This window comes from Medicago sativa, chromosome 8 (genome assembly GCF_051527215.1).
Source record: "Medicago sativa cultivar Bolivia chromosome 8, Bolivia_mono, whole genome shotgun sequence".
NCBI classification, from domain to species: Eukaryota; Viridiplantae; Streptophyta; class Magnoliopsida; order Fabales; family Fabaceae; genus Medicago; species Medicago sativa.
In genome coordinates this window covers 25,901,354-25,927,906 of record NC_140756.1, presented here as the reverse complement: position 1 = coordinate 25,927,906, position 26,553 = coordinate 25,901,354, and the positions used below count along the sequence as shown (strand labels likewise).

Genomic DNA, 26,553 nt, shown 5'->3' with positions numbered 1-26,553 from the left:
TGTGATTATGGTAATTAGGATAACTGTAAATACAATGTATATAATACACTAGTTTAGGCATATGGTTCTATCAAATGTCTCTCATTTCTTTTCTTACTTAACGTGGTCGATGTAGCATTGCTCACTAAACTCACAATTTTTTTTCTTGTTTAACTGAGTCAAAGGTGAAATTGAGAGTCTTAGTTTGGTGGAATTGCACTGGGTATTTCTGCATGCATGGTACTAAGCTGCTTGTCTGTAAAAATGACTGGAATTGAAAAGAATTGGAATATTCACATCTAGAGTATAGTCATGAATTCATTAGAAATTGACAGTTAGACTTAATTGATATTTTTGGGGTCAGTTATTTTATTTGTTGCCATTTTGATTTGTGCTCAGTAAATTAAATATTTCGAAACTGGAATTTGATTGAATTTTGTTGAATCGGTAATTGGTATTAATGGACTTGTTACAACTTTTATCTTGCTCAAATTGTTTGTATTATGCACGCATTGTTTGTTTGACATCTCTGTCTCTTTGTGTATACTATACGTAAACATTGATCTCGTTTCTTTGTTTTTGTAGCTACTATGCTTCCTGTCTGGAATACCTTGGGAACCTCAAATCAAATTTGTCGCTGGATATACATTTGCATGACCATGTTGAGACACTTTACGATCAAATTCGTCACAAAGCCCTTATCCAGTATACACTCCCATTTGTATCTGTCGATTTGAATATGATGGCTAATGCATTGAAGACAATTGTTGTTGGAATTGAGAAAGAACTAGAAGCATTGATTACTGATAATCAAATACAGGTCCGGTTTGAGTTACTATAAATTGTTTGTTGTGCTTACAAATTCAACCAGGCTATGTTATAGAAAATTATACAAATTTTATAGTATTGCATGCTTCTCATTTTGTTTGCGCACATCCAAATAACTTCGGCATGCAATTTTAAAATTTTCAATGTCTCTTTTACTATAAAAGAAGGAAAAAAGCCTGTTTGGGACTTGAACAACTCCTAATTTATGAAACTTTTGGATCTGTGTAGGCTCGAATTGATTCACACAATAAAATATTGTATGCACGACATGCAGATCAAAGGAATGCCACCTTTCAAAGGGTTCTAGAAACTGGAAGGGAGTTTGATCGTGATGTTCGTTCCATGTTGCTGAGATCAAATCTTATTAAACATGACTTCAATATTAGGGCATCAAGGAAACTTTGATTATGGATTGAAGACAACAGGACTGAGGTTACTGTTTTACATATTCACAGTCAACTACAATAGAGAAAGTTTGAAGAAGATTTCCTGACCTTATGGCTGGTTGAATCAAGGCTGCAGCAAATAGTATCTTGTACAACATTTAACGATATTTTATGGTTGCTTTTTGTATATACTCTTTCATAGGTTAAATAACCCATCACTAGATCTCCATTTCCTTTTCTGTTTTATTGTTACTCTGTCAGAAGGGAGCTTTAACATATTGTTGGAGTTTATTGTATCACAATGATAGGTATCAGAGAAATGAGATAAAAAAGGGCAACCCGGTGCACTAAAGCTCCCGCATATGCGGGGTCCAGGAAGGGGTCCCACCATTTGGTGTATTGTATGCAGCCTTACCCTGTTTTTACACAAGAGGCTGTTTCCAGGACTTGAACCCATGACCTTCCAGTCACATGACAATAACTTTACCAGTTTCGCCAAGGTTACCCTTCAGAAAAATGAGATAAAAAGAGATTAATTTGTACTCTTATGTGGGTGGACCTTTAGGTTTTGTTTGGGAGTTTGGAGGGGAGGGGAGAGAAGGGTTTTGGAAAAAAGGAAGGAGCAAGTGGAAGAAATAGAAGACATTGGGAGGAGAGGGCTTTGGAGGTTAATTTTTTACTCATAATAAAAAATCCCTCTCATTTGGGGGAACTCAAAAATTGCATTGGGGGAGGGTTTTGGGGGGTTATGGAGGGTTTATATGAATTTTTCAAATTCAATCTATGTTGTTATAATATTCTTAAATTAAAAGTATATTAATCATAAGTATTAGTTTATCATTCTTTAAAAAAATGTTCTTTCAAAAAATGTGAATTTTTTGTCCATTTTTCTACATATTTCCAACCTCCCAAAGCTCTCCCATCCCTTCTCCTCCAAACTCTTAAACAAAGCCTTAGTGACCTCTGTCGACCAAGGTATCCTGCCTGAGGTCGAGTGTTTGCTGGTTAGGCCCCCAGTTCGGAGGATTTCTTGCCCTCATAGAGGCTATTTGGATAGGGTTTTAGCCCAAATCATCAGGCTCGACATTATGGATTCCACTTTAGTGACATAATGGTGTCAATGTCATGTGGCATTGACCAATTAGAGTGTGCCGCATGACACCCTTTTTTACGAAAAAAAAGAAAAAAAGCTAATTCATGAGAAAACAAAACCAGGAACGCGCGTTCCTCTTCTCCCTACGTGCGTAAATTGTAATCCGCCACCTCCCTCTGCGGTCCTGTGGCATGACATCAATTCTCTGTAGGCTTTAACAATACCTCAATCAGTCTCATATCCCAAATCCCAAATCAACCCATCATATCCCTACAACTTTTTTCACTATAGCCATTCTCTGCAACTTTATTATAATAATTTGACCACTATTTTGACACAATTCGCCAATCCCAAATTGACCTATTGCTCAAGAGATAACAACCCTTAATCAATCAATTCATCAAATTTGAAAAGAGATTGTGAAGGAAGAGGATGAATCCATGGCGGTCTATGGCAGAACAGTGGTGGAGGGAGGAGGCGACAAGTGGAGGAGGAAAGTTGATGATGAGTTGAAAAGTGATGTAGGAGGCAGGGAGGAGAGGAACGAGTTCCTGATTTTGTTTTCTCACAGCTTTTTTGATTCTTTTTTTAAAGGTGTGCCACATGGCACACTCTGATTGGTCAATGGTACATGCCATTAGAGATATTATGTCCCTAGAGTGGAACCCCGACATTATTTATATTCAGGTCAAATTTAGAATGAATAATGTTGGTTCATTTCAAGCAACGAGAACTATCCGGGTATTAGGTACAAAGACGAATAAAGTGAAATATTTTCATGAAATGACACCTAAATTTAATTGAGCCAGACTGAAATCTTATGATAGTCTGTCCACATCGATATGAATAGCTGAAACATGTAAAAGAGTGATATCATGTCTTGAATTCAAATTCAAACGAAAGAGTAAATATTAATTTAACAACTAACTACTCCCTTTGTCCCTAGTGATAAAATGATCAATGTCAGTAGCATATTCCACACATTTATCATGTCTTGATTAAGAATGATTTAATTCATGATGCGTATCAAATCAGTTGATCTGCTTAGAGGCTACCAGCCATGTTCTACTCTAGAAAAACCATTTTAACATGTTAAACATGTAGGAAGCCAAGTGCTAATAGGCTGGGGTTACAAATATTGAAATTTTGTGGGTTGGTTCAGATTCACGTAACTCAACCCATTAATATTCAAATTTGACTCAAACCGTAAATAAAACACACAAATATATGATGGAACAATACCCAACTTTGTGTATTTTGCATAAAAAATTGGTAATTTTTTTTCTTGATCTGGCCTAAAATACTGATTCAGGTCCTGACCCACACATGTACCAACTAGTCCGATCCCTCACCCAACCGACCGACCAAACCAAACAGATGAAAATGAGTGTTTTTTGTTTTTTATGTTTTTGGAGAGGTTTTTTATTTGTTATTTGAGACCAATGGCTTTTTTATTTGTTACTCCCTCCGTCCCGGAATATCTGACCCATTTTCTAAAAAAAAGTGTCCCAAAATAACTGAGTCATTTCAATTTTCAATACAACTTTCATCATTCCCAATACAATATAACTCTAATTAATACTACTTTCATTATTCCCAATACAATATATTTCACTTCCCCTTTATTTATATATTTTTCTTAATCTGTGTGAAAAACCAAACTGACTCAGATAAAACGGGACGGAGGGAGTATTTATTTATATAACAACGAGTCTTATTATTAATTATTATAGTCTCTTTGAACCAAATCTAACCAAACTTGCTTGTCATTTCGTACTAGTACTTATCTATTAATCGGTAGTAATGGCAATCTACAGAAAAATGTATTTTTTTTTTGCACATGTTGAAATACCACATCACTTCTTCTCCTGATGTTTTACATTTGAAAATTGCTTCTCTATTGATTAAAATCTCAACCCACAACTTTACACTAAGCTAACACATCTTGGACAAAAATGCCCAACGATGGAATCAAATGCATGTCTTGTCTATACTATTTTAGTATTAAAATAAATATTCTAAAACTTTGTTTGTTAAAGAAAACAACAAATAGGTGATAAATTAGCTTATAGCGGATAAATTTATAATTGATCATTGATGAGTTTATAGTAAATGAGCTTATAAACTAACTTATAATTAACAGCGATTAAACTGGCTGATTGAATTTGCAGTGTTTGATAAAATTAAGGATAGAAGTAGTTTATAAATATGAAAAGACATAAAAAAATGTGCATTTAATTAATATTTATTCTTTTCAATTATGATTGCAGGGGTAAAATTGAGATAAAAAAGTGATTAGCTCAAAGCAATAAACTACTTGAATTAGCTTATCACGAACCGCTATAAACTCATATAAATAAGTTATAAGTTCGGGAGAAAGTGACCTAATACGAAAGAAATTTTTTTCAGTCATATGAACTTATAAGACATAAAATATAAACTATAAACTTAAAAACATGTATTGCCAAACATACACTAATAATTTACTGTTTAATATATTTTTTTAATTTTTTAAACAATACTTCATCTTCTTTTGCTCTTTTATTTGGTACAACTGTGATATTAATATTTAGTGTGTTAACCATATGAACATGATTTTTCAGTCAAAAATAAAATTGAACATTATTTAATTTATTCTCTAAAAAAAACATTATTTAATTTATAATTTAACATGTCCGCACGTTTGATTCAATCGACATTGTGAATATTGATAAGTTTGACACTTTCATACATGTTCAAACTTAAAACATAGTAGTTATGCATGAATTTTAGATGATGTTTTTCATTTTGTATATACACAAGAAAAATAAATACTCTTTCTTTTTTGGTACATAAAATAAATATTCTTTAACATAATATGAATATGATTTAATTTGTGAATACACAAATGGTGTAATTTTATTTGCGAATACACAAATGGTGTAATTTTTGTGTTTGATGCATCTAATCAAATCACTTCATAAATGATAATAGTTCAGCTTCAAATATAGACAAAAAAATAGCCAAACAAAGTTGTTTATATAATTATTTTAGTAAAGTTGATGCATATTGTTAAAAGTTTGAATCAAATATAGGTGACCTCAAATATAACTACTTTGTTTGAACTTTTTTTTTCATATTCGAAATTAGATGAAGGACCATTTTATACATTACTTTCTAAGATATCTTTAACAAATTTATCTGTTATGATTTGATTGGAGGTAAATGTAAAAAATTTACCTCATGGGCTGTCTATAGAAGAAATTAATCTCATATAAATGTAATGACACCGACGTAGATAAAAAAAATTGAATTTATTAAAAAAATGAATTAATTAAAGTATAATTAATTCTTGACCAAAAAAAAAGAAAAAGTATAATTAATTATTGGATAATCTAACATCCCCGACCCCAACGGAGCGTTTTGAATCTTCCCTTCTCTTCCTTTTTCCACACCAGTGGAAAAAATTACTTTTACACCATCAACAGATTCAACACAATCTCTGAACATAATCACTCTCAAATCAGAGAAACCCTAACCCTAATCCCAATTCATGGACGCAGAAGACGAAACCTCAAACCCAATGATCGACGAAATCTACACCAACGGCGGTGACGACGCCGACAACAACCGTACCAACCGTCGCGCAATCATGAGCGGCGACCAACTCGACATCGAAGCTTACTCCTCTCTCTACTCAGGTCGAACAAAGATCATGCGGTTACTCTTCATCGCGAACAAGAGCAAGAACGCTACGGTGAAGCTCGACGCGCTTCGATTGGCGTATGATGAGATTAAGAAAGGAGAGAATACGCAGTTGTTTAGGGAAGTTGTGATGAAGATTGATGGGAGGTTGGGTGAGGGGTATGAGATGGATTTGGGTTGGTGTGATGGGGTTGAGAGGAAGATGGAGCAGAAGAAAGAGAGGCTTGAGAATGAGCTTAATGCTTATAGGGTAATTTTCTCTTTTCATCTTTTTGGTTTTTTGTTGTTATTGTTTAGGGAATTTTTTTTTTCTGTTTTTTTCAGCAAATTTATGAATTTATAGTTTGATTTTAAGAAGTTTTCATCATGAAATGAATTAGGGTATTGGATTGACTTATTTTAGGTGATCCACTATATTGCCTATGAAAATAGTTTATAACCTATGGGAACATCATTTGTCGTTATTTTATCTTTCGTCGTGTATAATAGGTAATATTTGTGAAGAGTCAAATTCTTTTTTGTGTGTCGATTGAACTTCGTTAGTTTTGTTTTGCCGCTTATAAAGGGAGGGAAGGGGTGAACTTTGTTATTATTGTTTAGGGATTTTTTTCTCTATTTTTTCTAGCAAATTGATGAATTTACATTTTTGATCGTAAGAAGTTTTCAACATGAAATGAATCAGGGTATGTTGGGATTTGGAGCTTATCCACTAGCATAAACACTTTAAATTGTTTCGGAGAGCTTATAGAAATAATTTGTGACATGTGCATAAGTTGTTTTCACTTCTAAGCTTATTTTCATATACGCTATCCAAGATAGCTTATGAGAACAGGTTATAGTTTATATCGGAACAGTTTGATTATATTTTATCTTGCTATAAAAATAGTTTATATATGAACATTTGTATGATTAGTGTTTATGCTATAACGCTTAATTAAGTTGTATCCAAATAGGGCCTTAATCTAAACACAAGCGTTGTTTATGATAGGTAATATTTGTTAACAGTCAAGTTTTCTTTTTGGGTGTTGATTGAACTTTCCCCACAAACCCCAGATTTTAGCTTTTCGTTTGTATAGAGTATCAGTTCATTACGTTCTCCATGCTTTTTGATACTTAATGCCAGTTAGTAGTGGGTTATGTACATAGCTCGAGAGGATAAAGTTGGTGTTGTGTTAAATAGTTGTGTGGCTCGAGAAAGGGTTCCGCAGATAGTTGTGTGTACCATGTTCTGTGAACTTCTGAGGCTAGATGACTGTTGTTAGCAATTGTGTGCTCTCAGGCTGGAAATTTGGCATCATTTTATATTGGTGCTCGGATGAAATGTATGAATTATGCCAGACTATACTGTCACAGCATTACTATTTGATATGGTTGTGAATTCTGAATTAGTGTCCCATTGGAGCTTTACTTTTTCCAACTACCTTAATTAAATTACAGTTGCTGTTTATTTTATACTTGTCTCTCCTTAAAGATTTATTTTATACTTGTTTGACACATGAAAAGTGTTTCTTTCCATAATTGGCATGGTAAAGAAGCTAGACGGATTCCACCCAAATCCAAAAATAGGAATAAAAATATTGAGCTACATGAATAGGTTTTATACTGGGATGGGACTGTCTCGTCTTATATGATACTTCAATATGACCTGCTTTCTCCTTTTCCTTTTCCAACTACCTTAATTAAATTACGATTGTTGTTTATTTTATACTTGTCTCCTTCAAGTTTTCTTTTATTTTTTTCAGACAAACTTAATTAAAGAAAGCATACGAATGGGATACAATGATTTTGGAGACTTTTACTACTCTCATGGTCTACTAGGGGATGCTTTTAAAAGTTATGTTCGTACCCGGGATTATTGCACTACATCAAAGCATATAATTCATATGTGTTTGAGTACAATTCTAGTCAGCATTGAGATGGGTCAATTTTCTCATGTCTCAAGCTATGTTAACAAGGCAGAGCAGGCAACTGATGCCCTTGACCCGATAATAACTTCCAAGCTACGATGCGCCGCAGGATTGGCAAATCTAGAGGCCAAAAAGTATAAGCTTGCTGCTCGAAAGGTTGGTTCCTTCTCTCTCTCTCTCTCTCTCTCTCTCTCTCTCTCTAATTAGATTCTGCTCAAACTACTGGATTATTCAGGGATTACTGCTTGATCTATGAAATATTCTATTTGGAGTTTGAGGATTCAACATTTATTTATCATTGTTTGATGCATGATAACCTATTAACTTCATTTCTTTGGCAACCACGTTTCTGCTATTTAATGCAGTTTCTAGAAGCAGGCCCAGAACTGGGTAGTACCTATAATGAAGTAATTGCAGCTCAAGATGTTGCAACATATGGAGGACTTTGTGCACTTGCAACATTTGATAGGGCAGAGTTAAAGGCAAGTTATCCATTGTATTTTCATGACGATTATTCTTCTTAATGACTACTCAGAGACATTGGTGACATTGTCTTCATGATTTTATTTGTTGGCAGAGTAAAGTTATAGACAATTCCAACTTCCGCAATTTCTTAGAGTTGGTACCTGAAGTAAGGGAATTGATAAATGACTTTTACTCAAGGTAAGTGGTGCAAGTGCTCTTTTTGTTTTCTTTGTTGTTCGCTTATGTCGTCTATTAGAAAAAAAATATATATTTGGGGTAGTTGTATGATGTATAGTACATGTGATTATGGTAATTAGGATAACTGTATATAATACACTAGTTTAGGCATATGGTTCTATCAAATGTCTCTTATTTCTTTTCTTACTTAACATGGTCTATGTAGCATTGCTCACTAAACTCACAATTTTTTTCTTGCTTAACTGAATCAAAGGTAAAATTGAGAGTCTTAGTTTGGTAGAATTGCACTGGGTACTTCTTCATGCATGGTACTAAGCTGCTTGTCTGTAAAAATGTCCGGAATTGAAAAGAATTGGAATGTTCACATCGAGAGTTTAGTCATGAATTCATTAGAAACTGACAGTTAGACTTAATTGATATTTATGGGGTTAGTTATTTTATTTGTTGTCCTTTTGATTTGTGCTCAGTAAGTTAAAACATTTCAAAACTGGAATTTGAGTTTGAATTTTGTTGAATCGGTAATTGGTATTAATGGACTTGTTACAGCTTTTATCTTGCTCAAATTGTTTGTATTATGCACGCATTGTTTGTTTGACTTCTCTGTCTCCGTGTACACGTAAACATTGATCTCGTTTCTTTGTTTTTGCAGCCACTATGCTTCCTGTCTGGAATACCTTGGGAACCTCAAATCAAATCTGTCGCTGGACATACATTTGCATGACCATGTTGAGACACTTTACGATCAAATTCGTCACAAAGCCCTTATCCAGTATACACTCCCATTTGTGTCTGTTGATTTGAATATGATGGCTAATGCATTCAAGACAACTGTTGTTGGAATTGAGAAAGAACTCGAAGCATTGATTACTGATAATCAAATACAGGTCCAGTTTGAGTTACTATGCATTGTTTGTTGTGCTTACAAGTTCAACCAGGCTATTTATGGGAAATTATACAAATCTTATAGTATTGCATGCTTCTAACTTTGTTTGCACACGTCCAAATAACTTCGGCATTCAATTTTAAAATTTTCAATGTCTCTTTTACTAAAAAAGAAGGAAAAAAAGCCTGTCTGGGACTTGAACACCTCCTAATTTATGAAACTGTTGGATCTGTGCAGGCTCGAATTGACTCACACAATAAAATATTGTATGCACGACATGCAGATCAAAGGAATGCCACCTTTCAAAGGGTTCTAGAAACTGGAAGGGAGTTTGATCGTGATGTTCGTTCCATGTTGCTGAGATCAAATCTTATTAAACATGACTTCAATATTAGGGCATCAAGGAAACTTTGATTATGGATTGAAGACAACAGTACTGAGGTAACTGTTTTACATATTCATTGTCAACTACAATAGAGAAAGTTTGAAGAAGATTTACCTACTTTATGGCTGGTTGAATCAAGGCTGCAGCAAATAGTATTATGTACAACATTTAATTTTATGGTTGCTTTTTGTATATACTCTTTCATAGGTTAAATAACCCGTCAGTAGATCTCCATTTCCTTATCTGTTTTATGTATTGTTACTCTGTCAGAAGGGAGCTTTGACATAATTGTTGGAGTTATTGTATCACCATGATAGGTATTATAAAAATGAGATGAGATAAAAAGTGATTAATTTGTACTGTTCTGTGGGTGGAACTTCAGTGACCTCTGTCGAATAAGATATCCTGCTTGAGGTCGAGTGTTTGCTGGTTAGGCCCCCATTTGGGAGGATTTCTTGCCCTCATAAAGGCTATTTGGATAGGATTTTTGCCCAAATCCTCGGGCTCAACATTATGGATTCCACTTCAGTGACATAATGGCGCCAATGTTGTGTGTCATTGACCAATCAGAGTGTGCCACATGACACACCTGTTTTTTTTTTTTTTAGAAAAAAGCTAATTCATGAGAAAACAAAACGAGGAACGCCTGTTCCTCATCTCCCTGCGTGCGTAAATTGTAATCCGCCACCTCCCTTTGTGGTCCTGCGTCATGACATCAATTCTCTATAGGCTTTGACAATACCTCAATCAATCCCAAATCACAAATCAACCCATCATATCCTTACAACTGTTTTCACTATAGCCATTCTCTGCAACTTTATTATAGTAATTTGACCACTTTTGTCGCAATTCGCCAATCCCAAATTGACCTATTGCTCAAGAGATAACAACCCTCAATCAATTTGAAGTCAATTCCAAATCAATTCATCAAATTTGAAAAGAGATTGTGAAGGCAAGAGGATGAATCGATGGTGGTCTATGGCAGAACAGTGATGGAGGGAGGTGACAGGTGGAGGAGGAAAGGAGGAAAGTTGATGATGAGTTGAAAATTGATGTAGGAGGCAGGGAGGAGAGGAACGAGTTCCTGGTTTTGTTTTCTCATAAAGCTTTTTTGATTTTATTTTTTTTAAAAGGTATGCCACATGGCACACTCTGATCGGTCAATGGTACATGCCATTAGAGATATGGGATGAGATTCCCTGCTGTAAAAAAGCACGCTGTTTGCCGCTGTTTTGCATCTCAGCCGTTGATAATAGATCATGCACACTAAATTAACTCAGTTGTCAAATCACTCCAAATCATATTAACCACACGATTCAGATCGGACGGCCATGTGCTGTTACAGCACCCTGCTGTAACTATATTTACAGCAGGGAATCCAATCCCCAAGCAATGAGAAGAACTATCCAGGTATTAGATACAAGACGAATAAAGTGAAATATTTTCATGAAATGACACCTAAATTTAATTGAGCTAGGCTAAAATCTCATGATAGTCTGTCCACGTCGATATGAATAGCTCAAACCTGCAAAAGAGTGATATCAGGTCTTGAGATCAAATCCGAATAAATGAGTAAATATTAACGTAACAACTAACTACTCATTCTGTCTCTAGTGATAAAATGATCAATGTCAGTAGCATATTCCACACAATCATCATGTCTTGATTGAGAATGATTTAATTCATGACGCGTAATTGCGTATCAAATTAGTTGATGTGCTCAGAGGCTACCAAACCATGTTCTAGAAAAACCGTTTTAACATAACATGTAGGAAGCCAAGTGCTAATAGGTTGGGGTTACAAATATTGAAATTTTGTGGGTTGGTTCAGATTCACGTAACTCAACCCATTAATATTCAAATTTAACTCAACCTGTAAATAAAACACACAAATATATGATGGAACAATACCCAACTTTGCATAAAAAATTGGTAATTTTTTCTTGTTCTGGCCTAAAATACTCATTCAGTCGTGACCCACACATGTACCAACTCGTTCGATCCCTCACCCAACCGACCGACCAAACCAAACAGATGAAAATGAGTCTTTTTTGTTTTTTTTTTTTGTTTTTGGAGAGGTTTTTTATTTGTTATTTGTGACCAAAGGTTTTTTATTTGTTATTTATTTATTTATATAATAACGAGTCTTCAATCTTATTATAGTCCCATAAGTCATGAATGGGTCTCTTTGAACCCATATCCAACCAACCTTGCTTGTCATTTCATACTAGTACTTATTATTCGGTAGTAATGACAATCTACAGGAAAAATGTATTTTTTTTTTTTTGCACATGTTGAAATACCATATCACTTCTTTTCCTGATGTTTTACATTTGAAAATTGCTTCTCTATTGATTAAATCTCAACCCACAACCGTACATTGATGACCCTCAACCCACAACTTTACACTAAAGCTTTGTTTGCGAGTTTGGAGGGGAAGGGAGGGGAAGACTTGGGAAAAAAGGAATGAGCATGTGGAAGAAATAGAGGAAAATGAGAGAGGAGGGCTTTAGGGGGTTAACTTTTCTTCATTATACAAAACCCTCCTCATTTGGAGGAACTAAAAAATCGTATTGGATGAGGGTTTTGGGGGGTTTGGAGGGTTAATAAGAATTCTTCAAATTTAATTTAGGTTGTTATATTATTTTTAAAATTAAAAATAAAGTAATCATATGCATTAATTTATCATTCTCTAAAAAACTACTATTTTAAAAAATTTGTAAGATTTCTCTATTTTTCTTCATATTTTGCACCCGTCAAAGCCTTTCATTTCCTTCCCCTCCAAACTCGCAAACAAAGCCTAAGCTAACACATCTTGGACAACACTGGCTAGCGATGGAATCAAATGCATGTCAATACTATTTTAGTGTTAAGATAGAGAAACTCTTACTTGGTAATAGGACCAGCACCTCACATTTAGGCACACACCCATAAAACTAAAAAAAAAAAATGATTAAAGTGATATTGATTAATGTGACTATTTTATTTATCTTTTAATTTTTTTTGATTTATGTGTGTATGCCTAAATTTTGTGTCTACACAAGACTTTCTCATTAAGATAAGGTATTCTAAAATTCTGTTTAATAAAAAGAAGAGAAAGTAAATAAGTTAGTTAACAATGGCTGAACTTATAATTGATGAGTTTACAGTGCATGAACTTAAGCTTTTTTTTTTTTTTTTTGAAATGGCAAAATTTTATTAACCAACAAGCTCGTGCAAGACGCACTAATAAGCTTGGGTGGAGAAAAAAAAAGAAGGGGAAATCGGTTGCCGGATATAACGTGGCTCGATCAAAAACCCCTTTAAAAACCACCCCTAAAAAAGGACTACCAACACGAGAGTAATGACGCAAACATATACCAGTTACAGTCCAAAAGCATACCCCTGCGTCAAGACTACGTGCGCCCAAGAAAACTAAAAACCACCAAAGCCACTAAGCCCCACAACAAAACTGCACCTAAGGGCACTACTGGCCGAAGACCACCAACAACTGAAGGAACCAGACAGCACAACAAGAGGACCTTTGCCATTGCCAACCTGCAGCTCCAACAAGCAGCACTACAAGGAACTAGCATGCACCAATCCTGCTAAAACCGACCCAATAAATTGCCAGAAAACCGAACAGCAGACAGCAGCCCCACAGCAGAATTACTCACGCAACAACACCCTATCGAGGCAAAAAAATAGGATTCCAACACCACTCATAAAATAGACACACCGGAATCTTCATTCTTTCCAACACCCAACGCCAAGATAACACCTTAATTTCCTCCACGATCTCCTCTATCTCATAGTTCAACCCTTTAAAAATCTTGGCATTCCTAACTTTCCACAAAACCCATAAAGTAACTTGCCAAATCAACAATAACCCTCTCAACCTATTTTTATTGCCACCCCTTCCACTCCAACACTCCCAATGGACAAAAAGATTTGGAGTAACCAAGAAGTCCCAATCCAACCAAAGCATCAACCGCAACCACACCGTACTAGCCACATGACAATGTAAAAAAAGATGCTTCGTTGTTTCAACACCATCATTACATAAAACACAAAGCGAAATATTACCCGGATCTAAAACATTCCGCAAGGCAAGATTAGCCTTTGTTGGAACTCGGTTAAGCAACACCTTCCACGCAAACGCCACAACTTTCGACGGAGCCGGACTCTTCCACAACTTCCTAAACACCCGTTCCTCATCCCCATTCCACCTCACCTCCGAATCAACCAACCTCCTCAAATAAACATACGCCGATTTAACTGTAAAGACTCCCGTCTCTTCTAGATTCCACCACCACTCATCCTCTCTAGGGGACCAAGTCATACCTTCCAAATCCTCCATAAGACTCACCAACAACTCCTCCTCCCATACAAAAAGACGTCTCCTCCAACTAAACAACCACTCTCTACCCTCCTCCGACACCACACCCACCTCCCCCACCTTCGCCTCCCTTTGATTAGAAATCATGTAAAGTCTAGGATATTTAAGCCTAAAACACCGGACCCCCCCCTCCACTTAACATTCCAAAAACTAGTATTCATACCATTGCCTACCTTACGTGAAACCACCGCTTCCAACCACCCATTTTCTCCAACAACATCTATCCTCACCAAATCCTTCCACCACAATGATGAGTGCCTCGACCAAGCATAACTATCCCTCTCCAACATCCTTCCCACACAAGGCCCATACTTCTCCTCAAGGACCTCCTTCCACAATGTTCTCTCCCCATCCAACAACCTCCAACGCCACTTGGCTAGTAAACTCACATTCATCACCCGAATGTCCTTCACCCCCAAACCTCCTCTTCCTCTATCTTGACAAACAGTATCCCACTTTACCCAACTAATCTTCTTCCCTCCTCCCACCCATCCCCAAAGGAATTCTCTTTGAATTCTAACCATCTTCCTCCACACATTAACCGGCATCTTTAAAAAAGACAAATAGAAGATAGGAATCGAATTAAGAACCGAATTCAAAAGAACAATTCTCCCACCAAAACTAATATACTTATGTCCCCAAGAGTTCAACTTCCTATTTAAAGTTTCCAACAAAGGTACCCATGTGGACATACTCCTCCCATTTGCTCCAACCGGCAACCCCAAATAATTGAAAGGAATACTCCCCCTACTACAATTCAAAAAAATACAAGCCATCTCCATAAACTCCTCTCCAACATTCACCCCGATCAACGAACTCTTCAAAAAATTAATCTTTAGACCCGATACCATTTCAAAACCACGAAGAATCGATTTCATCGCCCAAAGATTATCCACCGTAGGTTTCCCGATACAAAGAGTATCATCGGCATATTGTAAATGGGAAACCACCAAACCATTATCCCCGATTTTGAAACCCTCAAATAAATTAGCCTCCCTCGCCGTCCTCATCAATCCACTAAATCCCTCCGCTACCAAAAGGAATAAAAAAGGAGCTAACGGATCCCCTTGCTTTAGACCACGATGAATACTAATTTCTTCCGTCGGGCTCCCATTCACAAGGATAGACATCGTTCCACCACAAACACAAGCCTTCATCCAAGCCACCCACTTATCACACATACCCACCCGATACAACATGTACTCTAAAAAACCCCAATCCACCGTGTCATACGCTTTTTCGAAATCCACCTTAAAAATCAAACAATCCTTCTTCGCTCTCTTAGCATAATCCACCAACTCATTCACCACCAACACTCCATCCACCAAGTTTTTCCCTTTAAGGAAAGCCGATTGAGATGGAGAGATGATCGAATTCATAACCCCGGCCAATCTCCTAGCTAACACCTTGGCTAGGAGCTTATAAAGGCTTCCTAACAATGAAATTGGCCTAAAATCTTTTAACTCCAAGGGCGAGGACACCTTCGGAATTAAAGTCACAAAATAAACTAACATACCTTTGGGTAACACCTCATTAGCATGGAATTGATCAAACATAATTCTAACCTCATTCTTAATCAAGTACCAAAACTCTATAACAAAAGCAAAATTGAACCCATCCGGACCGGGACTCTTACTACCATCACTATCTCTAACCACCGCCTCTATCTCGTCCAACGAGAAAGGTGCCACTAGAGCCTCCTTTTCTCCTTCGGTAATTTGAGCAAAACTCACCCCATCCAATCTAGGCCGATCCCATCTCTCATTAGCCACATGATTCGTAAAATAATTCACCACTTTTCTTCGAATATCCGAAGGAGAGACCACCCACCCATCATTATCTTTCAAGGCTTTAATCAAATTTCTACTCGTTCTCACTTTAAGACAATTATGAAAAAAAACCTTGAATTTGCATCTCCCTCCTTTAACCATTTTGATCGAGACCTTTGAACTATAATCGCATCCTTTGCCTTGAGAAGTCTCCAAAGCTCTTCAAATTTTGTTTTACGAAGCAAAACCCCCACCTCATCCAAGGTACCCTCCTCTCCTCTCTCATCAAGACCTTTGATTTCCTCTACTAGCCTTTCCACCCTTTCCTCCATACCACCATACTCGTCCTTATTCCATTCTTTAATTTTACCCTTGAGCACTTTCAATTTCTCCTTCAACACAAAACTCATCCACCCACTCACCTCTTGGTTCCTCCACACCTCCTCACCCACCCCTTTGAAATTACGATTCTGAAGCCAAAAATTATTAAAGCGGAACGGTTTAGGGCCCCAATCCCACTCACCATATTTCATCACCAAAGGACAATGATCCGAGACATCCCTCGGAAGCACCCAAAGAGAAGTGTCCCCCCACATAAGAGACCATTCTTCCGAAATGAGCACCCTATCTATCCGACTCATGGATCTCCCATTCGGATGGTACCAAGTGAAACGTCGGCCTAACACATTCAAATCTTGTAGTTCCATCTCACCAATGAAGTTGTTAAAAAGATACATCTCCAATAATTGGCCGGTTGTTGCCTCTTCATTCACCCCCTCCTCTCATCCCTCCTACACACCACATTAAAGTCACCAAGAATACACCACGCTTCTTCACCCCTACCCACACGCTCCTCCACTAAAGCCTCCCACAATCTTCTCTTTGCCACCAAGTCACATTTCGAATAGACATTTACAACAATACATCTCTTTTTCTCTACACCCCACTCCAAGCTCACCCCCACATAACCTTCCCCTTGAAAAGAAGATAACAAGATAGCATTTGAATTCCTCCAAATGGATAAAATTCCCCCACTATTACCTTCCGACGGCCTAAACGCCCAATCACAATCTTGACTACCCCACAGATAGTAACACAAAGCCGGGGTTATTTCTTCCAACTTAGTTTCTTGAATCGCCAAAAAGTCCACCTTATTTAATCGCACAAGCTCACGGATTTTATTTTTCTTTACCCGCCCACCTAATCCCCTAATATTGAAGGTTGTCACTATCATTGACACCTTCTCACCTCCTCCCTATTACTCTTAATCTTCACTGCAACCTCTTCTAAAGCCACAAATTTATCTAAAATTGGACCCTCCTTCATAGAATGAGAGACCCCGGAACCTTTTTGAATCGAAAGCTCCTTCTTTGCCGCCAACTTTTTTAAGGTCAACCCTTCTTCCCACCCTCTTATCTCCAGCTGATCGCCCTTTGATCCTTGCCGACCACGCGGCAGCATACCAATACCTGAACCACCTCTATGCTCAGGAAAACTACAGTGGCTGCCACCTTCCAAAGATCGCACCTCAAATTCCTCCTCTTCACTTCCTTCCACTCCATCACCATCTTGATAAGAGATAGCTCTCCTATGTTGAACATTAAACTGTTGCTTCTTCTTCCCTCTCTTCCCCATTTTAGAATTTCCAGACACATTCACTTCCTTCCACTCCATCACCATCTTGGTGCATGAACTTAAGCTAACTTATAGTTAATAGCGAATAAACTAGTTGATTGGATTTACAATATTTGATAAAATTAGGGATGGGAGTAATTTATAAATATGAAAAAACATAAAAAAAATACGCATTTAATTAATATTTATTCTTTTCAATTAAGATTGTAGAGTAAAATTGAGATAAAAAGTGATAAGCTATAAACTATAAACAACTTTTTGGTGTACTAAGTTATAATCTATTTGAATTAGCTTATCACAAACCGCTATAAACTCATAAATAAGTTATAAACTCATGAGAAAGTAACCTGATATGCCAAACAAATATTTTTTTTAGCTAAATGAGCTTATAAGACATATGATATAGACTATAAGCTTAAAAACATGTATTGCCAAACATACATTAATAATTTACTATTTAATAATTATTTTGTTTTTAAACAATACTTCATCTTCTTTTTGGTACAACTATGATATTAATATTTAGTGTGTTAACTATATGAACATTATTTTTCAGTAAAAAAATAAAATTGAACATTATTTAATTTATAATATATTACTTGACATGTCTGCATGTCTGGCTCAATCGACAATGTGAATATTCCTAAGTAAGTTTGACACTTTTATTCATGTTCAAACTTAAAAGTTAGAACATAGTAGTTTATGTATGAATTTTAGATGATGTTTTTCATTTTATATATACACAAGAAAAATAATTGCTCTTTCTTTTTTGGTACATAAAATAAATATTCGTTAACATAATAAGGATGGATTCGAACCTAGGACCTTGGTTAAGCTTTGAACATGCAGTAGCGTTAAAATTCATAGAGAGAACTTGTCGCCTATTTGATTCCAACAATGTTCGAAAGATTAGTCTCCGCAGTTACGCGCGGAGAATATATTTACACCAAAATATTATAAATATGATTTAATTTGTAAATACACAATTGGTGTAATTTTATTTTTCTGATGTATTCAATCAAATCACTTCATGAATGATAATACCCTGTCTTAAACATAAAAAAAACCAAACAAAGTTGATCTATATGATTTTTTTTTTTTTAAGGAAAGTTGATGAATATTGTTAAAAATTTGAATCAAACACTACTTTATTTTGTTTGACGTTTTTATAGGGTAATGTTAACCGGTGCCCCCGGGGCACTGGTTAAAGATTCAAATTACATTGGTACTTGTGTTGCCAACTCTTCAAAAGCATAAAAAGTGTTAATTTCATTTTAAAACTTCATTTTTTAGTTTACTTAACCGATGCCCGTTAACATGATCCTTTTTTATATCCGATATTAGATGGAGGACCATTTTATAGATTACTTTCTAAAATATCTTTAAAAATATCTTTAATAATTTACCCTATAAGTTAACTTAAATGATTTGATGTAGATTTGATGTTTCAGTTGATAAAAAATAAAATGAATTTATTAAAAAAATGATTTAATTAAAGTATAATTAAATCCCTCAAATAAAAAATTAAAGTATAATTAAATGTATAATCTTTCTTAAATAAATAAATAAATTAATTGGATAATCTAACATCCCCGACCCCGATGGAGTAGCGTAAATTACAGCTGGTTTGACGGTCTCTTCCTTCAAACAGAATCTTCCCTTCTCTTCCTTTTTCCACACCAGTGGAAAAAATTATTTTACACCGTCAACAGATTCAACACAATTTAATACTCCACTTTACACTTCTTAATTTTTACACAAATTCCTAATTTACTTCTTAATAAACTCAGTGGAGTATTATCTTACTTTGCTTCAGAATCTAATCTCTGTCACCAACAACAAATCCTTTCTACAATTACATGCACACAAAAATCAAAACAACTTTACACTCTCAAAATCTCAGATCCTTCATCTTACACTAACAAAAAAACCAAATCAAATGGGTCACGTGAACCTCCCACCTTCTAAACGCACCCCCACAATCACTAACATCATCAACAACTACAACCCTCGCCACTGGCGTCTTCTAGACTTAATCTCCGCCGCGTTCTTCGGCTTAGTGTTTCTTTTCTTTGTTTTAGTATTCACTTCCTTAGGTGATTCACTCGCCGCCTCAGGAAGGCAGACGCTGCTGATGTCAGGCTCTGATCCACAGCAGCGTCTGCGTCTGGTGGCGGCGATTGAAGTAGGAGTAGGACAGAGAGTTATTGATGCTTGTCCTGCTGATGCTGTGGATCATATGCCGTGTGAGGATCCGAGGTTGAATAGTCAGTTGAGTAGAGAGATGAATTATTATAGAGAGAGACATTGTCCGCCTGTGGAGAATACTGTTCTTTGTCTTGTTCCGCCGCCGAGTGGTTATAAGGTTTCTGTGCAGTGGCCGGAGAGTTTGCATAAGGTATGACCTATGAAGTACTGACACTAATATGATTTCTAAATTTGAAAGTAATTGAATGTAATGATCAACTTTGAATTGGTTTTAATTGTCCGCGCTAGTGAATGGTGGAATCGATCCCTGGATTAGTCGGTCCTTGGACTGGATACCAATTTTGGATTTTTTATTTTGAATGTAATCATATGTGATTCGTGTCGAGTACCGGATACATCTTTGATTTGAAGTGTCAGTGTGCATATGGCAGGGTATGAATGATGAGACTGTTTTTGATGCTCAAGTATTGTAGGAATGTAGGTGAATTACCGAATTCTTTCCTTAGTTTGTCTGATAGAATTTTGGTGCTTTGGGCGTGCTTTTTGCATAGGTAGCTCACTTTTATGTTGTGTAATATCAACACTTTAAATTGCAGTTTTGTTCTGTGTCGAACACATGTTGCTGTTTGACTCTACACCGACACTTTAATAATTTAAGGGTGTGTTTGAATGCGGGTTTGGATGGGATATGAGGGGTTGAAGGGTTAAATCTATACTTGGTATATATCTGAAATTTTAAAAAAAAAAAAAATTGGAAAAATAACATGAAGGGGGATCCTATAACATTTAATCGCACTTAAGTCATTTTTAGAAACACCTTCATAGCTTCCTTAATTTAGAAAGTAAAAATAAACCGTCTCTTTTTCACCAAAATCCTACATCCAAGCATATCTTAAGAAAGTGGAAGTGATTGAATTTAATCACATGTTTTGTGTTGGACACATGTCTGACACCATATTCGTCTTCAATATGTAGTGTGGATGTTACATAGGGTATGGATGGTGAGATTGTTTTGGATGCTCAAGAAGTTCAGGAATGTTGTTGAATTAGTGAATTCTTTTGTTTGCTTGCTTTTCGCATTGGGATTTGGGAGCTAGCTAGTGTGTTTCATGTTTAGCTACTCAATATGGTTTTGGAAGATACAAGCTTTTGGGTTTTAGTTTGGTATGAAACTATCTGTTTGCGAGTTTCTAGTATGTAATTATTAGGTCATGTTTGGTGTCACGTTGAGTTTACTACAATCGCAGTAAGCCACAGTAATTTTGGTAATACTACCCTGATACCAAACATGCACTTTGTCGGGTTTAACTTCATAGTATCTAGTTTTTTCCTTTTTATATTAAATGCAATGTCTTTTATAGGTAATTGGTGATCTGATTGAATGCTTTGTTCAAATTATATGGCTGCCAAGTGTCAGGGTAACCTTGGGCCTAAGGCATTTTGATTAATTGACAAAAACATTTGTCTCCAGAATGGGTAATAATATGTTTCGGGAAAGGCCTTTATGTTGGATGATATGTTTAAATTTGTCATTAAACGAGGCTTGCATCTATTAGAATGTAGTGTGACTGTGAAGTGAGAAAGGGTGACAGAGAGATAGAAGAATAAGGAAAAGTTGGAGAAGAAAAAAGAAACAATAGTTAAGCAAATCAAGGCTTGTTTGGTTTCGGGAAACGTTTCATTTTTTCATTTCTTGTTGTTATTTCCATTTTTTAGTTACAAAAATTTCATTTTGTTTTTTGATTTTAAAGAGGTGTATAGGAAATGTTGAACGAATTTACATTTTTGTATACAAATCATGATAATGAAGAATAAAGGTGAAAACAAAGTTGTATTCTGTTTGGTATTTTGATAGGTTGAATAAAATGAATATTTTAAGCAAATAGGCCCCAAATTACCAATACAGGGCCCTGAATAGCTAGTAGCTTTAATGGATCCTGAGTAATTGAATATCCTCTGTTTACATTCTTTCTTTATATACCTTACTTATTTCTCATTTACATTTGACGAGGCATTTCAACAATATTTCATAAAATAGTTTATAATGTTCATGTTTGTCTTTTGTGATCCACATCAGTCTAAAAGTTCTAATGTATCCTATGTAGATATGGCACAGCAACATGCCGCACAACAAAATTGCTGACAGGAAAGGTCATCAGGGATGGATGAAACTTGAAGGTCCACACTTTATATTCCCTGGAGGCGGCACAATGTTTCCAGATGGAGCAGAGCAGTATATCGAAAAACTTGGTCAATACATTCCAATGAATGGTGGTGTTTTGAGGACTGCTCTTGATATGGGGTGTGGGGTACGAGCTATTTCCTATTTCCTTTAAAGACCTTAGTAGATAGAATTTAGGGTCAAATATGATTTAGTCGCTATAAAATTTACACATTTTATTTTGGGTTAATTATGTTTCTAGTCCCTATAAAATAGCGACCTTGTAAGTTTAGTCCTTACTTAATTTTAATAGCATTTTTAGTCCCTATAAAAAAAAAATTACTTATAATTTTAGTCCCTGCTAAAACAAAGTTTGATTAATTATCCTTAAACTCTTAAATTTTTGAACGATTTTTTTGAGACAATATTAGAACACTATGAAAGGTTCGTTTACTAAAATTTAGAATTTTCAGACATGAAATGAATTAAATATGAATTTTTTAAAACGACAAAAGTTAAAGATAAAAAGTAATAAAATCTGGATGTAGAAATCAAATTTTGCGATAATTTTTTGCGGAGGAACTTTTAGTAATGTTCTAAACATGTCTGCAAAAAATTGTTCAAAAATTTAAGAGTTTAAGCATAAATTAAACAAATTTGAATTGAGTAGGGACTAATACTCAGGGCAAAAAAACAAAATTAGGGACTAAAAGTGCTATTAAAATTAAGTAAGGACTAAACTTACAAGGTCGCTATTTTACAGGGACTAGAAACATAATTAACCCTTTTATTTTTAGTTCCTGTGTCCACATTTTAGTCCCTACAAATTACAAAACTACATGCTTTTAGTTTTAGTTCCTCATTAGGGACTAAAACCACACATTTTTGTTATTTGTAGGGAGTAGGGACTAAAAAGTCGATACAGGGACCTAAAACAAAATTAGAGATAATTATGGAGGCAAAAACATATCTAAATCTAGAATTTATTATTTTTTAATGCGCAACTGAAACATAATTCTCATTTACAGGTTGCTAGTTTTGGAGGATTTCTACTATCACAAAATATTTTAACTATGTCCTTTGCTCCAAGGGATTCACATAAATCACAGATACAATTTGCTCTTGAAAGAGGAATACCAGCCTTTGTTGCCATGCTTGGTACTCGCAGACTTCCATTTCCTGCATTTGGCTTCGACTTAGTCCATTGCTCTCGTTGTTTAATTCCATTTACAGCCTACAGTAAGTTCTGTGTTGCACCTCTCCTTTTACATATCTTGCAAATTTCTTAATGGACATGGCTGACCTAATGCCAAAAATATGCCTTGCAGATGCAACTTATTTCCTTGAAGTGGATAGGTTACTTCGCCCTGGTGGATATCTAGTAGTATCTGGCCCACCTGTTCAGTGGGCTAAACAAGACAAAGAGTGGTCCGATCTCCAGGGTGTAGCAAGAGCTTTGTGTTATGAACTGATTGCCGTAGATGGAAACACTGTCATCTGGAAGAAGTCAACAGGGGATCTGTGTCTCCCCAACCAAAACGAATTTGGTCTTGAGTTATGTGATGAATCAGATGATCCAAATTCCGCTTGGTAATTTCCAGTACGCTATTGCTTGTGCGAGTTCAATTTTCCTCTTACTATATTTGCTTCATGTTATTCCATATCCAACATTTATAAGATATAAACGTTCATGCTTGCTAAAAATTTATGTATCATCCCTTCAAAAAAAAAAAAAAAATCTGTATCATATGCACTTAATAAGAATATCCCTAAGGTGAAACCTATTAGTTATTTGTTTACAACTACAAAAGCCTAATATAGTAACAGAGCCTATCTATTTGAAAAACCGAAATTTTAAGATAGTATCAAAGCCTATCCAAGATCCATTCAGGCTACCAACAAAACTATCTCTGCACCAAGCCCAATAGTTCTAGACATTAAGGGACATATTTGAAAAAAGGTACGGCCTAAAAATGTGTTTATAAGTGGGAAACATCTCTCACCTTACAATCTAGTTTTGTAAGAATGAATTAGACTTGATATAAAAACTTAATACATACTTACTTCTAATGGTGGTTACTTGGGACTTCCAAAATTAATATGATCTATTTTGCAGGTACTTCAAATTGAAGAAATGTGCCAGTAGGACATCTTCTGTGAAAGGAGAATATGCTGTTGGGACGATTCCCAAGTGGCCAGAAAGGCTAACGGCTCCGCCACCTAGGTCAACACTCCTAAAAAACGTTGCTGATGTATATGATGCTGACACTAGGCGTTGGGTAAGGAGGGTTGCACACTATAAGAATTCTCTAAACATAAAGTTGGGGACTCCGGCCGTACGGAATGTCATGGACATGAATGCATTTTTTGGAGGTTTTGCAGCAGCACTGAAATCTGATCCTGTTTGGGTAATGAATGTAGTTCCATCTCGCAAGCCATCCACTCTTGACATGATCTTTGACAGGGGTCTTATCGGAGTCTATCATGATTGGTAGGTTTTAGCTTAGCATTTCAAGTATTTTATTAGTTTTTCTGTATTTACCTTTTGGCTTGCCTTAATCAAATTTGTAGCCATCTTTTTTTTTTTTTTTTTTTTTTATGGTCATTGAAAGCAGTGTTTTGAATCGCAGATCGCGGAAAATAGTGATTAGTTCAAATTCTGCTACGCTACAGTGTTATAAAGCTTGCTGCACCCGATAGTTCACAATATTTTGTACTAAATAGTGTATCACACAATAATAGCGCTGCTTCTAGTGTTATCTTTTCTTTAGACAAATGAACATGGAAGTACTTCACCTTTGACTTGTTTTAGACTTTTGATAGGATTCTGTTTTTAGGTCAAACCTTTCTTACCACTGCACATTTATTACAGTTTGTAACAGGTTGATATTTCAGATCTAAGTTGTTTATTTACTGTTCCCAGGTGTGAACCTTTCTCCACATATCCCCGCTCCTATGACCTGATTCATGTGGCCGGCATTGAATCACTTATAAAGGATACAACCTCCGGGAAAAGCAGGTATTTATGCTAAATAAAATTCTAATTTGATGTTTGGTCCAGGATTTCGTAGGGAGCATTATGATATGATTGTATATACCAATTGGAAATATCAGTGCTTGTTTTGAAATATTTTTGGCACAAACAACTGGGAAGAGATTGAGGAAAATATTGCTCCCTGTCCCTGTACCAACTCATGGCTATTAATTTAACTTGTTAGATCTGTAATGAATGCCTTCACTGAATATATGACTTATTTTAACATGATCACTTTTGTTTCATATAATATATAAATGTATTTTAATGCTTTTAAATGCTGGCATTTTCATATTTTAATATGAAAATTAACTGTATACTTTTTCAACTTGGAGTCCTTTTGGATTGACTTATTTGAACTTATCTACTGATATAAGTACTTTCTTTGAGAGAGATCTTATAGAAATAGCTTATGGCATGTCCATAAGCTGTTTTCAACTCATTTCCATAAGCTCTCCAGAATAACTTATTAAAACAGCTTATAGCTTATATGTTACAATTTAACTTCATTTTATCTTTATTTATAGAAATAACTTATAGTATATAAGTACTTCATACAATAAATTTTTATACTTTTAAATGTTTAATTAAGTTGATTATCAAAACATGACATTAGTTTGAATAGATATTATTTGTAGAGCTTCCATTACTGGAAGAATGATTGATATACATTATTAATCAAGGATTTTTCTAGATTACCAGTTTCTTCCTTCAATCTATATGTTCAATCTCAATTTTCAAAAGCTTCCTTCCTCTATACAAGTTTTTTATGATTACTTTCTTTCACAAAAACAAGAGCTCACCCTATTGCTTATTGACTTGATTGCAGATGTAACCTTGTTGATTTGATGGTCGAAATAGACCGAATGTTGCGGCCAGAGGGCACTGTTATAGTGAGGGATATCCCGGAAGTAATTGACAAAGTAGCCCGTGTTGCTCATGCCGTGAGGTGGAGATCTACTATATATGATAAAGAGCCTGGATCACAAGGCAACGATAAAATCCTAGTTGCGACCAAGACCTTCTGGACTCTCTAATTCTCATCCACTAACATAGTTGTGTAATTGAGGTATAAGACTCTGAGGATGGTGGTTTTGAATTATCTATTATATGCATCAAAGGGATATGGTTTCCCTTCTTGTTCATTGTGTATACAAGGAGAAAGTAAGGTTAGGATATTATGAGAGAAATGGAAAAATATGAAGACTTTGTCAAGTTTTATTTTATATGGAAGGTGCAAGCCTATGTTAGTTATATTTTGTCTTAGATATATATAAGGATAACTTGTAATTCAATGCTTTTATATAAAATTACTTATATTCATTGAAAATGAATAATCATTGTTCTAATGTGGCTATTTAATGGTTGTTCTTTTGGAATCCGGCTTTTCTAAAGTGAGCAACTTATTTTAGAGTGTAAAATGGGCAATATCCACTCTTAATTAACAAATTAAAGGTCGATGTTGTAGGTTCACGTTATTCTTTTCAGAGGATTCTCGATTGTTTCTTTTGATATGAACCGAGTAATTTAGGTTTTTTAAATAAATAATCATTGTTACCAT

At 35.5% G+C, this 26,553-nt stretch overlaps 3 protein-coding genes across 3 annotated transcripts; all 3 read left to right on the top strand.

Annotated features, from left to right (window-relative positions):
- The first annotated feature begins 660 nt into the window (after positions 1-660).
- Positions 661-1,416, top strand: LOC146897928 (COP9 signalosome complex subunit 1-like). Its single transcript, XM_085737504.1, has 2 exons — positions 661-799; positions 1,036-1,416. Exons 1-2 carry the CDS (start codon positions 719-721, stop codon positions 1,210-1,212), a joined length of 258 nt encoding a protein of 85 aa, XP_085593630.1. The 5' UTR covers positions 661-718; the 3' UTR covers positions 1,213-1,416.
- Positions 1,417-5,671: 4,255 nt separating this feature from the next.
- On the top strand, positions 5,672-10,143 carry LOC146897927 (COP9 signalosome complex subunit 1-like). The gene is made up of 6 exons (XM_085737503.1): positions 5,672-6,220; positions 7,713-8,033; positions 8,243-8,359; positions 8,455-8,540; positions 9,190-9,424; positions 9,661-10,143. Exons 1-6 carry the CDS (start codon positions 5,819-5,821, stop codon positions 9,835-9,837), a joined length of 1,338 nt encoding a protein of 445 aa, XP_085593629.1. The 5' UTR covers positions 5,672-5,818; the 3' UTR covers positions 9,838-10,143.
- A 9,255-nt stretch (positions 10,144-19,398) lies between these two features.
- Positions 19,399-26,349, top strand: QUA3 (S-adenosyl-L-methionine-dependent methyltransferases superfamily protein). The gene is made up of 7 exons (XM_085737502.1): positions 19,399-19,987; positions 21,903-22,106; positions 22,987-23,197; positions 23,287-23,548; positions 24,075-24,449; positions 24,882-24,977; positions 25,822-26,349. Exons 1-7 carry the CDS (start codon positions 19,529-19,531, stop codon positions 26,027-26,029), a joined length of 1,815 nt encoding a protein of 604 aa, XP_085593628.1. The 5' UTR covers positions 19,399-19,528; the 3' UTR covers positions 26,030-26,349.
- Positions 26,350-26,553: the final 204 nt, after the last annotated feature.